The 13254-nt window shown below is 39.1% G+C and overlaps 1 protein-coding gene across 1 annotated transcript in view; it reads right to left on the reverse strand.

Annotated features, from left to right (window-relative positions):
* Nucleotides 1–4063: 4063 nt before the first annotated feature.
* The window catches only part of znrf2b (zinc and ring finger 2b), a 63658-nt gene continuing 54467 nt past the window's right edge, over nt 4064–13254 (reverse strand). The window contains exons 4-5 of the mRNA XM_042489765.1: nt 10134–10206; nt 4064–9302 (exon numbers count right to left, since the gene is read on the reverse strand). Of these exons, the coding sequence (XP_042345699.1) occupies nt 10149–10206 (58 nt within the window). The 3' untranslated portion in view covers nt 4064–9302; nt 10134–10148. The remainder of the gene's footprint in view (nt 9303–10133; nt 10207–13254) is intronic.

A 13254-nucleotide genomic window follows, 5' to 3' on the forward strand; every position in this document is an offset into this window, starting at 1 on the left:
TGGATTCTTCTGTGTCATTGTCCGTTCACAGAAAAAGACTTCAAAAAGCTCTGCTGTCAAAATATCTTGCTTGATTCAAGAATGATCCCTCTTTGACTGTTCACATGTTCACAGTGATTATGCATAGTTTTATTTGTTAACCCTTTACTTATACTATGACACTTTCTATTTTTAGAAACTAAATTTATTGATGTTTTGACTATTTATATTTTATCATTCATATGTTTTTTGGGTGTCGTTTTTAAATAAGCCAATATAGGTTTTATCCTCATTGTTGCTTTCTATTATGTTAAACAAATAAACTGTATGAACAAATATGTCTTTTTCTGTTGTTTTTTCACCTTTTTTTCAACATTGTATACTATGCAGTGTGCTCAAAAATAGATTATCATTGACAGCAGTGCAAAAAGTGCAGTGCATAAACAGGCAGTTGCTTGATCATCCCTGAGCTGTCAAAATAATATTAAATTATAAACAATAAGTAACTACAAAATATGAAATATGAAACAATTCAAAGACTAAATGTTGACAGCTTTTACAACATACTGTTGCGTATCCTTAATTTAAACCTGTACATACGCCGTTTTTTGTCAACTCAGGCCCGTTTAACACAGCGTGCGTGTTGTTTTTTATTTCGGCGCCCTTGTCATCTAGTTAGAGCATGCAAACTGCCCACTTGAGCAGTGTTTGTCAGGAGCGTCTCAGCTGTGTGTCAGCCGCAGCACATCTAGTGAAATGATGGCTCTCCAATTTTTTTTTACGTGTGACGCATGCGTTTGTCAGCAGAAATAGACAGCGAAGATGATGGTTCTGATGATTATATTGACTCTATACCACTTTTTACTGCAGTTTTAAAGTCTCTCTCTGTCACAGAGATGAGGAAATACAATGACTTCGAAAAAAACTTCTTCTCTGTCTCCGCCATGCCTCTTCGAACACCGGCTTCTCCAGTCTGCATGTGACGTAAACAATCTCGCAACACAGTGAACTGATAATTTTATTCGTTGACAACACATTTAATGATTGATTTTAATCAATTTTATCTATTTGTTGTTGCAGCCCTACACTGTATACTATGATGTGCTGTGAAAGCTGCAATATGACGTTTTCAGCCATTTTTTTCGACATACTATACTATGGCATTTTGGCCATTTTTTTGACACACTAAATTATGACATTTATGGCCTTTTTTTTCAACATTGCATACTATGACATGTCTCTACAAGACATGTTTTCAGACATTTTTTAGACATGTCAAATTTGACATTTTTCTGCACAATATATCATAGTGTTTCGACATATGACGTATTGTTTGGTTTTTTTTGACATGCTATAGTATGACGTGTTTTTGCAAGCTACAATATGAAGTTTTCAGCCATTTTTTCACCATGTCAAAAATTTCCACATGCTAATTCACCATGTTTTTGGCCTTTTTTTGCCATTATATACTATAATGTCTCTACAAGCCATGACATGCTGTTTTCAATCATGACATGTTAAAATTTGACGTTTTTGTTATTTTTGGCCATTTTATTCTACATGCTAAATTATGACGTTTTTGGCCTTATTTTTGACATGCTAAAAAATGACGTTTTGAGCCATTTTTTCGACAGACTAAAGCATGATGTTCTGGGCCATTTTTTCAACATTGTATACTTTGACGTGTCTCTACAAGACATAATGTTTGTCTCAGCCATTTTTTCGAAATGCTAAATTATGACATTTTTGGCCTTTTCGACATTGTATACTATGACCTGTCTCTATAAGCCACAATATATCATTTTCAGCCAGTTTTTAGTCATGGAAAAATTTGACATTTTTCGACATACTATATACCATGGCGTTTTCTGACATTTTTTGACGTGCTAAATTATGACTTTTGGGGGCTTTTTTCGATATGCTAAATTTTGACATTTTTTCGACATTGTATACAATGACATATCTCTACAATCTGTTATTTGACAATTGAAAATGTGATGTTTTTCCACATATTATATTATAGTGTTTTTGGCCATTTTTTCCACCTGCTAAATTATGACGGTTTGGTTCGGTTTTTCCACATACCACTATGTTGAGGTAGGTCGTTTTTTGACATGCTGTATTATGATGTTTTTGGCTGTTTTTTTTTACTTGCTATAGTACGATGTATATCAACATGCTATACTATGTGGTTTTCAGCTGTGTTTTGGACATGTCATATATTGACATTTTTTGACATCCGATACTATGTCGTTTTTGGCTGTTTTTCCGACATGATATACTATGACGTATTTCGACATGCTATACTATGTGGTTTTCAGCCGTTTTTTCGACATGTCATATTTTGAAATTTTTGTCACAATGTCACAATTTGATGTTTTTTGACATACTTTTCTATGGCGTTTTCTGCCATTCTAATGGACATGCTAAATTATGACATTTTTGGCCTTTTTTTTTTTTTTACTATGACGTATCTCCACAAGCCATAGTATTTTGTTTTAAGCTATTTTTTAGCCATCTCAAAATTATACTTTTTTTGACATGCTAAATTATGATGTTTTGGGCCTTTTTTTCAACATTGTTAACTATGACAGTATAACATGTAAAAAAAATAAGTCATAGTATAGCATATTGTGAAGACTGGACAAAATGTCATAGCATAGCATTTTAAACAAAAAAGTCATAGTAAAGCATATCAAAACAAATTTAGATAGCATCCTTAAAGTGCACTAACAGTGTTTGTTTATGACACTGACTGCCCAGATTGTTATTCTAAGTGTGTTTAAGTTTATGGAAACTAGATCTTTGTGCTTAACCAGAGACAGCACCGAAATGTCCATCACCAAGCCAACTGAACATTAAAATAAACAGTCATTGGCAAAAACAAGCACAGTGTGAACGTGTCCAGAGTGGTGACATTACAGCCTGAATGGCAGCTGCTGTCTGCAGCTCTCACTCCATACTGGATCGATTTAAAATGTTGTTCTCATTATTCACTTACACAGAAAACCTGGGAGAAATACCAACTTACCCTTTAACACCAAGCTTTTTCTCAGACCTCATCATTTGTGATCCTAAATTAAGAGTTTTTTGCGTTTTCTCTTTTCCTAGGTGGATGATTCAATGGGTCCTATTTAGACAGTCTATGGTGTAAAGCGCATGGCGCAAATGCGTTTAGGGCGTGCCCAAGTCCATTAAATCTGGGAGCCAGGTGCGGCGCAAGGCGCAGAGGGGTTGTATTTAGACTCTGAATTAGTCATGCGTGTGCTTTGGGAGGGAACATGAATTAACCTAACCGTGCGTCAGCTCCCATTCCCTTTAAAAAAACCGGGGGCCCCAGGATTTGGCGGATTGCAATCTAAATGACGGATTTGGCGAATTACAGATGTGAGAAGTTGCTCAAGAAACCGATCTGCTTGTGCGCGAGGTGAAGGCGCGCGAGCAGATAATTTGCGGTAGCAGCAGATATCCCCCAAAAGCAGCAGAGGTAAAGCAGGGATGAGAGGACGTGGCGGTGCAGGTTCCTTCATTTTTTGGAACCCCCTGAACCGCCTTACAATGCAGATAAGTATACAGTGATGTGAGGAGGAGGGGTAAACAAAACTCACCGCTCAGCCTATAAATCTAGCAGAAACAGGAGGAGCCAGCTGAGCTCTCAGTACGCGTGTTGCTGCTGGCATATTAGGGTTAACTGGCATCGGCACGCGCAGTTCAGCCTCACGCCTTCCTACGTCCTGTAATGTGTCCACATTTATGCCCAAGAGACATCCATGAGGCATATTAATGTTGTGCAACACACAACATGCTACAAAGAATGCTCCGACTGTGAGGGCTGTATTGTGATGTCCCACCTGACTTATTCAAACATCTGAACTTCGTGCAGGCGCATCTGCTATCTGAATATTCCACTCTTTAAATATCAGGAAAAATACTGCACTTTTGACTTCAGAGCAGCTTTTATTTGGCCAATAGCACATTCACTTTCTGTTGCCTCAAAATAGCAATCCGCCAACAATGCGTCTGACCACACCTCACTTTAAGACCAACAAGCCCAGGGGCGCACAGATGGGCGCAAGTACTTTTGTTTTTAAACGATGTGGGCGCCGGGCGTGAAAATGACAACTGCGCCGGTCTGACACTAGCAATGACACTTGTGCTCCGCTGTGCGCCGCTTTGCGCCTGGCAAAAAAATAGAGCCCATTGTGTTATTGCCCGCGGCTAATCAAAGAACAACAACAAAACAATCAAGAACCACAAGAACAGGTGATTGAATGTCATTATCATTATCTATTAAGGCCAGATTTGTTTGCACTTTTCCTCTAAAATTCACAGACAGAAAAGACAGATTACTAGTCAGTGTCAAATCCTTTGTGGAATCAGTTGTGAAAATGATTTTTAAAAAATTAGACTGCACATTAAAATGAGGGTGAAGGTCGAGTATAAGCCCTGTGAGATCTGTCAGCAAAATGTTCAGACTATTGCTACAAACAGAGATGATGAGGAGAGTCCTCACTGCTCACGCCTCCGCACACTGCAGAGAACGACTACACGACTCTGTAGCGCCGCTGTGTGCTGGGACAGGGTATTACAGGACTCAGCTAATCTCTGTGTGGCCATCAGGTTTACAGACACAGTATCACACAGTTAGTCATGACTGTGTTACGGTGGATCCCAAAACTCCAATGTTCACTCACTTCTTCCTCCAGTGGTTCCAGATAGAATTATTGGTTCTTTACAATAACTTGTGTCCATTTAATATTGTAGTGGATATGTTTGAGGATTTCTAGGCAAATTAATAATTTTCTGATAGCTTTCAATGTTATTGTTTACTAGTAATGTTCTACATGTAGCATTGAGTTTGATTTTATGTCTAAGGTGCAGAGTAAGTCGTATACTGAACCCAGCCCAAGTCCGTGTTTGATAGGAAAGAGGTGGTTGTGAGGAAGTGGAGAAAGAAGTGGATTTGGGATTCAGCATCTAACTCTCAACGGGCACTGACCTGAAAAATCAACTGCACTTAATTTTTACTGGTTGGAGAAAGAGAAAAAAAATGCACACATCTAATTGGATGGGTGGATACCACCAATATATACCATATTCTTTATCTCAAATATTCATTACGTGGCTCATGAAATTTCTATTATGGCATGTGTAGAGGAGCATTCCAAAAGGTGATGGATTTTCTTTTTCGGATAAAATCCAGCTTTATTTTTCCTTACCTTTCCTCCACTACCATGTGCATCTACCTAGAGGTAACCTAATGAGATAAAGAGGAATGGAATGGCGATAAAAAAGGGTAGGAAAAACTGGAGTCTATATGGGACACTTCATTTCTAATTTCAGCTAAGTTGCCACAAAAAACATGTTGGCAATGTACATTTCTGCTTACCACAAATACATTACATTTGCACTTTTCAAATGTATCAGATCAACATTTCTAAAGTGACATAGTATATGAGCTGACTTTGTCACTAGTGTATGGCATGTCACCTAGGAGAGAGGGGATAGTGGAAAGTGAGTCACCTTGAGGGAGTGGCGGTTGGCGTGTCAATCAGGTGAGAGGTGATGGTCGATAGCAAGTCACCAAGAGAGTGGATGGAGGTGGGCATGTCATCTCGGAGAGAAGGGTTGGTGGATAGAGTGTCAACTAGGAGAGAGGCGTTAGTGGATAGCGAGTCACCTAGGTGAGTGGGGATGGTGGATAGTGTGTCACCTAGGAGAGAGGGGATGGTAGTTGGCATTTCAACAAGGTGAGAGGGGATGGTGGATAGTGTCACCTTGGAGTAAAGGGGTGGTGGATAGTGTGTCACCTAAGTGAGAGGGGATGGTGGATAGCTTGTCATCTAGAAGAGAGAGGATAGTGGATGTAAATGACAACAACCTTCCCTTCTCTCTGAGGTGAGAAGGGAAGGTTGTTGGCATTTCACCTAGGAGAGAAGGGATGGCAGATCGTGTGTCACCTAAGAGAGAAGGAATGGATAGCGAATCACCTAGGCGAGAAGGGATGGTGGGTAGTGTGTCACCTAAGTGAGGCACCTGCAAAACTACAGACTACTGTTTGAGACCAACAAATGAAAAAAAAAACAGTTGTGATTTAGTGAGTCATTGCTGTGTTTCCAGCAGCTTTTTGGTAGTTTTTTAGTGATGTTGCTATTTTTCCAGTTGGGATAGTGCCACAAAAAGTGGTTGCCTTACACAGAGATAATGCTGCATTACTGGCCAGAATTGTGTCCCCAAAATCAGGTGCTTTAGGTTAAAACATAATCTTTTCTTAACCATAATTAAGTGTGTCAAAACCTAGCTACAGGTTAACAAGAGCGCTGTTGAAACAAAGTTTTAAATGTATCAGCTACATGATGATGTGCAAATGGAACATATCTGTGGTTTGTCAGAATGTACAATGTCAATACTTTTGCTGGCAATTGTGTTGCTCATTTACCAACATTTTGAATGAGAACGTCATCATGCCCTCATTAAGAACCTCCACACAAAGCCGGTGTTCCACAGGACAGCTTTAAAATTGCTGTTAATGTTACACTGAAGCAGCTCATTCGTTTTTCCAGCATAGAAATACTGTTCAAGGTGGTGGGATGAGCCCTGTGTAATGGAAAAAGAGTTGGTTGTGGAGAAAATGATTCCATTGCAGCTTTGGGATCCACTCTGTGATTTCACCGACGAGTTCATGTTCTCTGCTGGATGATGAGCTTGTCTATGAAATCATCTGTGGAAGTTTTTCACTGGATTAAAAGTCTGTACACTCTGGCTCCTCCAAAGTAGAGGTCTTCAGGCAAACCTGAGCCCATGAAAGCTTTAACTAACATTGGATCAGTGTCAGGTCCCTCATTCCACTGTCCCTCAGTCCTTGGCCAACTTTTTTGGTGTTGGGTCTGTATGCTGCAAGGACCTGAGATCAGTCGGCTCTCGTTTAGTTGACCAATCACCAGCCAAGCCAGTCAACGACTTCCAGCATGATGATAACCAAAGATACTTCTCCCATAACTGATTTTCACCAGACATTCAAAGGAACAAATGGTCACTGGGGGACCAAAAGTTTGTTGTTGGTACAAATGTTGTAGTCAGGGATCAGTGCACTCAATCTAGTTCACCTGGTGTGTTCAAAACAGCAAAATCTGCAATTCCAACTGGTGTGTTCTCAGACAAATATGACAGGAGAAATGTTTCAGATGTTCCTCAGTAATGAGGCTCAGTGATTATCACGGTCAATACTCTTTTTAACATGTACAGTAAGTAGTAAGCAAAATTAAACAATTCAAACACTGCAAGGAAACTGTGGGATTACATTTAAGTGCCCTCTGTGGAGTTTATCTGTGTGTGTGCAAAAAATTACATACATTCATCAAAACTGTGCAAATCCTTGTGATTGAGACAAGATGAATATATTTTTCTTCTAATGCCAGCACTGTTTACATTAATGTTTACTGCATTTGCTGGTGCATTGCTGCCTATGTTTGCATGTTACTGCCACCGGTAGATCAGCAGAATGGTGTGACATAACTGGCAGGACTGTCTGTGTGTAGATGTACATCGTTGTGCACTTTCACGAGAGAGACAAAACATGGAAAAAATGCTGCACTGCACTACTACAGGTCAAAAACTCCACAGGGAACCTTTAAATGAGGAAATATGGAAAACTTTAAAGTAATTATTAGTATTATTATTTGAAAATAAAACAAATGACATGAGAAATTTGGATTTAAAGTATACCTTGTTTTCATTTTTCATTAACATATTTTTACCACAATCTGCTCTATGTGCTCCATCTCTATGACATTGTTGGATGTATAGTAACTCGCACTGCTCACCTGTTTCAAAGAGTTCGGACTGTGATAAGCACTAGACCTACAAACTGAGTGAGGAATCAGCTGAAATACTTGTATTTAATACTCTACTGCATTATAGAAATATTCAAAACGCTATTTTTTAAATACTCTAAGTGTGAACCAGTTCCATCATATTTGTTGCAACTGACATATGATCAAATATTATAATCAATTCTCACAGCCTTTACTAAAGATTACATCACAGACTATGCAAACAAAAGAGGTTCCATGAAGTAGCACAAATCACACTGGAGAGAAAAAAAAAAAATTCTGGTTGATGTGAAAACATCTTGGTATGAGATCCTGTTTGCATTATAAAATTATGTTTTCTTCATGTTTTAAAATTATATTTCTTGTTATTACTACACACTGTGTTATTCCTTTTTAGGAACAAGCTTTTCTTGTTAAAACAACATGTCATTTTATCTCATGTCACAAATATCTTCTGTTATTACAAAAAATCAATAAAACTACTTAAAACAAGAACAGTTTCACCCTTTGATATGATAAGTTGTGAGAAATGTCCTTACATTACTATGTTATTATAACAAGAAAAGTGTCTTGTTACAATGTGAAAAAGTCTAGTTTAAACTAGAAAATGTTTACATTCTATTACGATCATGAGAAAATATGTTTGTCGTAGTGGCTGCAACACTCTACTACAGGTTCAGGTTGGTACATTAAGGATCCTTTTAATATTAGGGGCAGATTTTAATACCTGAAGACCTCTACTCCCTGGTATATGATTAGAAAGCACTGTTGATGTTGTGTGTGTGTGTGTGTGTTTGACAATATTCACAGTTGATTGGCACCTTTTGTGCAGCAGCGTCAGTTCTGAAAATGTCCGAGCTGCTGATGCAGACAGATATTTCTGCCGCTGTCCTGTCTCTGGCTTTTTTCTCCTGGACTGGTAGAATGGCAGTTGTGGTGAGATGGTCCCGCAAGTCCGTCCACTTGGTCCAGCTGGCTCTGGTGACAGTCTGGACTCCTTTGTCCTGCCCTGCTGCTGCCGGGCGTCAAAACAACAAGGCACTGGTAGACACTGATGCTGAAGGAGGAGGGGAGGGACAGAGTAAAAGGGGGAGGGATAATCCCACCGCCCCTCCACCCTGCCCCCACCTCCAGGACCATGTCCACCACCTCCTTCAGTGTCCTGGTGTACAATCAGCTGACATGTGCTGTCCAATAGTCACTCAGGAAGAAGAGCCCTAGCCTGCCGTTACGCCCCCACGTGGCTTTGCATGTCAGGGCTGGAGAGAGATGTGAGGTGGACATCAGTCCGTCCACTCTGAGACTGAGCGTGGATGTGCAACTCAAACATAAACACAAAAGTCTGTATCCCTGAAGATTGCTTAAATGAGATTTGGCACACAGTGGTACTACATTATTGGGTGGGGTGTGGTGGGGTTAAACTGATCACAGTGTCCAGCAGTCTCCCTGGATCCACATGTCTTTTCGTAGATCCTTCACATTGTTGAGTACCTGTCAGCACACAACCAACAGACAATAACCCTTAACAACTGTTTGGCGCAATTTACGCATTTTTCATGTTTTTGGCTGTGTTTATGCATATGGGTGTAATTTTGGCCAGCTTGTATATTGTTGTTTAATCTTGGAATTTCCAGCTCAGCTCCTACAATAAGTCTAAAATACACTGTGTTGACAAAATTGTTACATTTATACTGTTAAGTCCAAAAAATGCACCATTGAAATGCATTAAAACTGCAACTATTGAAAAACATGAAGCGTGAAAACATGCATTGTACTATTTCTGGGTGTCATTCTGATCTTTTGCCTTTTTGTAATTTTTACAATTTTCCACCTGATGATGCCATTTTTATTTGGTATATGAAGAAAAAATACATGCTATTTCCACAAGGTGCACTGTCACAATCAGTGTTGCTGGAAATCACTGACATATCCCAGACTGTGATAATAAAAAGACAAAAAAACAAAAAAACAACTTTGCAAAATGGAAATTATTCTTTCTTTTAATCTAAAAACATAGCGGCATCATGACAAAAACCTCAGTATTAAAGGGTTAAAATTCTGAAAATGAATGGACATTTGATATTTATGATTAGGACTGATGTTGATTAAAAAATGACTTAATAAAAGTAGAAAATAATATCAATGTATAAAAAGGTTGATTTCGAAAAGTGCATTTTTTTTGTACACAGTGAGACGAGTGTGTGCAATATTAAAGCAGACTCTAAGGGTTAAACTATAATAATTATTAAAAAAATAAAATAAACGAGTAGAAAATATAATTTCATCACCATCATCACACTGGGATGTTTGGAAACATTTTACCTGTGCAAAAAAGGTTTAATCTGATGGATGCTCCGGACAGGATCTGTTAACTTCAAACCACTCATCGATACAGCTGGAAAAAGAAAGCAAGGAAGAAGATATGAGTAAAAGCGGAGTGTGAAAACAGTACACAGTTAAGCGTTAAAGTGATCATCAAATCCTAAAAACGCTTTGGTGGATCTGGTGACATCTAAGTGGAGAAAGGAGGTCACTTTAAATGTATGTCAATTAACTTTTGCTGTGTTTTTAGTCTGTTCGTTCTTTTGTGTGACTTTGCGTCACAGATAGCAGGGCATCAGTCAAAAGACTGCTCATCTGTCTGGTGTTTTAATAGAAACAGTAACTGAAGTGACATCTGCATTTAAACCTTGGGAAAGACATCAGTGCATAGGGGCAGTAATTGTTGTTGCACATTTAATGATTGTGATGCTCATGTATTAGTGGTTTATGTATGCAAACCAGTTAAGTTGTATTTCCATCCTTGCCTGTCCAGACTTATATGTAGCCATGACAGCTGGAGATGCTTCAAATATGGATATTGCTGCAAAGAAGCTACAAATTTGGCCCAGCAGCACTAAAGATCTATACAGTCAACACAGTTGCAAGGTGGACACCCAAGATTAATTTCACCAATTCATTATCTGACCAAATGTCTCCCTTTCTTTTCCTGAGTTACAATGTTGAGTCATGGCCAGAAGAATATTTTTGCAGAACATTATGTTGTGTGTGTCTTTTTGTTGACCTTCTGGATGTAAAATGTTATCATTTCATCATTTTTTATCCTATTAGACACTTAGACACAATTTTTTTTCATAATTAGCATAGAGTTATTGACCAAAAACATGTTCTGTGAGGTCACACTGACCTTTAACCACCAAATTCTAATCAGTTCGTCTTTGAGTCCAAGCGAACGTTTGTGCCAAATTTAAGGAAATTAACACAAGGCGGCTGCGGTCAGAGGTAGGGTGGGTCGTCCTCTTATCAGAAGGTCGTGAGTTCGAACCCCGGCTCTTCCAGTCAACATGTGGAAGTATCCTTGGGAAAAATACTGAACCCCAAATTGCTTCCAATGCTGCATCACTGAAGTGTGAGTATATGATTAGTTACTGAGTGGCAGGTGGCGCCTTGTACAGTAGCCTTGGCCACTGGTGTGTAAAATGTGTGTGTGAACGGGTGAATGTGTAGTGTAAAAGCGCTTTGAGTGGTCGAAAGACTAGAAAAGTGCTAAACAAGCGCAGTCCATTTTTCATTTTCCTTTTTGATATATTACATTTAAGAGAATGAGACAGGAGAGCTAACAGTGACCTTTGACCATCAAAAAATAATCAGTTTATCATTCAGATCAGCAGATGTTTGTGCCAAATTTGATAAAATTCCTCCTCATGAGAATGGTAGCAATGTGAGGTCACAATGACTTTGACCTTTGATTGCCAAAATCTAATCAGCTCGTTGTTGAGTCCAAGTGGACGTTTGTACCGAATTTGAAGGAATTCCCTCAAGGTGCTCTTCAGATATCATGCTCACCAGAAAAAGATGGATGGCCTGACGAGAATGAGGCGGCTGGAGGGACAGACGAACAATACGGACAACCTGAAAACATAATGCCTCCAGCCACGGCTGTCACTGGCATGGATGCATAACAAACAGTAGAACAACTCTTCCTCAGGTGACTGAGAATGTCAGTGCGGGACGTGATCAGACTGTGTCAGCAGAAAAGTCCCTCGGCAGTTACATAGAGAGGGATATTAACAGCACAGCTGCAGAGCATAACCCCCTCATTACAAAGATGACTACACATTTGAGGGTTCAGTGGCGCAAAGACCATAGGCACAGCTCTACAGAGACGTGGAAAGAAGTGATATGATCAAATGAGTCATCCCTCACTGTATTCACGATAAGAAGGTGCGTGCATATGCGGCGTACACCAAGAGAACGGTACAGAGCTGAATGCTTGACCCATACAATCTCAGCAAATTGATGAAGCGATGGACTTCATAACTTGTTTTTAATTAGACAAGCATTCACAAGTGATGCTCTACTGTGTGTCACATTTTATTGTCTTTTGCAAGTGATTTGTTTTTTGTGTAGTTTCCTGTTATTGTCTGTCTTGTGTTTTCATTGTATCACTTTATATCATTTGTTTTTGTGTGTATTATTTGTTGTGTGTGTGTCTTTTTTTTCTTGTATATTATCATATTATTGTGTTGTGTATTTGCTCTGACTTGCTGAGGGACTGCAGATACAAATTAGCTCTAAGTTAAAATCTGGTATGGTGCATCAAACATTAACATTTATGTTTTTAAATAAAAAAACACAAATAGCATCATAGTGTGTCTTGGTGGTCACTGAATGTAGCACATGATACACACATGATAATACCAGGTATAAGCAGGCTCTAAATGCTTTAAAGAGTAGGGGAATGATATGAATCATATGGCCATAAAAGTCACCAAATCTCAATCTGTTGAACACCTATGGGAGATTTTGGACTGACATGTTTGACAGCACTCTCCACCTGCGTCATCAAAACACCAAATAAGAAACTTTATTTAGAAAGTTAGAAAGAAAGAAAGAAGCTGTTCTGGTGGTCCAACATCTCATGTTGGGATAAGTGCAGTCAAATCATGGAGGGAAAGTAATGCAAAAAAGACTAAGGCTGTGTTCGAAATCATCCACTCATTCACTCACTCCCTATCCACTACATTGTGTATATGATGTAGTGAACTACATCATATACACGATGTAGGGAACGACGAGGGAGGAGAATTCGGACACTACACGGTAATTTCCTGAACGTGGTTGCGTCAGCAGATGCGCCATGGTTATTCAACTATAAATACCATCATACTAAAAAATACAAAACCGCAAAATTGAGTGAACAAGCAATGTAAACTACTTTGTGCTCCGTATCCCACAATGCAATGCGGTCGTGTTTTGGAAGAGGAGAAGAAGGAGACGATGGCCGCCGCACCAACCGCCGCTTTTGTATATAAATTTAAGTAACATTACAATATACACATTTGATGCGTGTAATACTTTAGTGGCGTGGTTTTAGGCCTTTTAAGGGTTGCGAATTGTCATAACGAGCGGATTTGTTGGTGGAGAAGCATCCGGTTTGTTA

Source organism: Plectropomus leopardus, chromosome 7 (assembly GCF_008729295.1).
Source record: "Plectropomus leopardus isolate mb chromosome 7, YSFRI_Pleo_2.0, whole genome shotgun sequence".
NCBI classification, from domain to species: Eukaryota; Metazoa; Chordata; class Actinopteri; order Perciformes; family Serranidae; genus Plectropomus; species Plectropomus leopardus.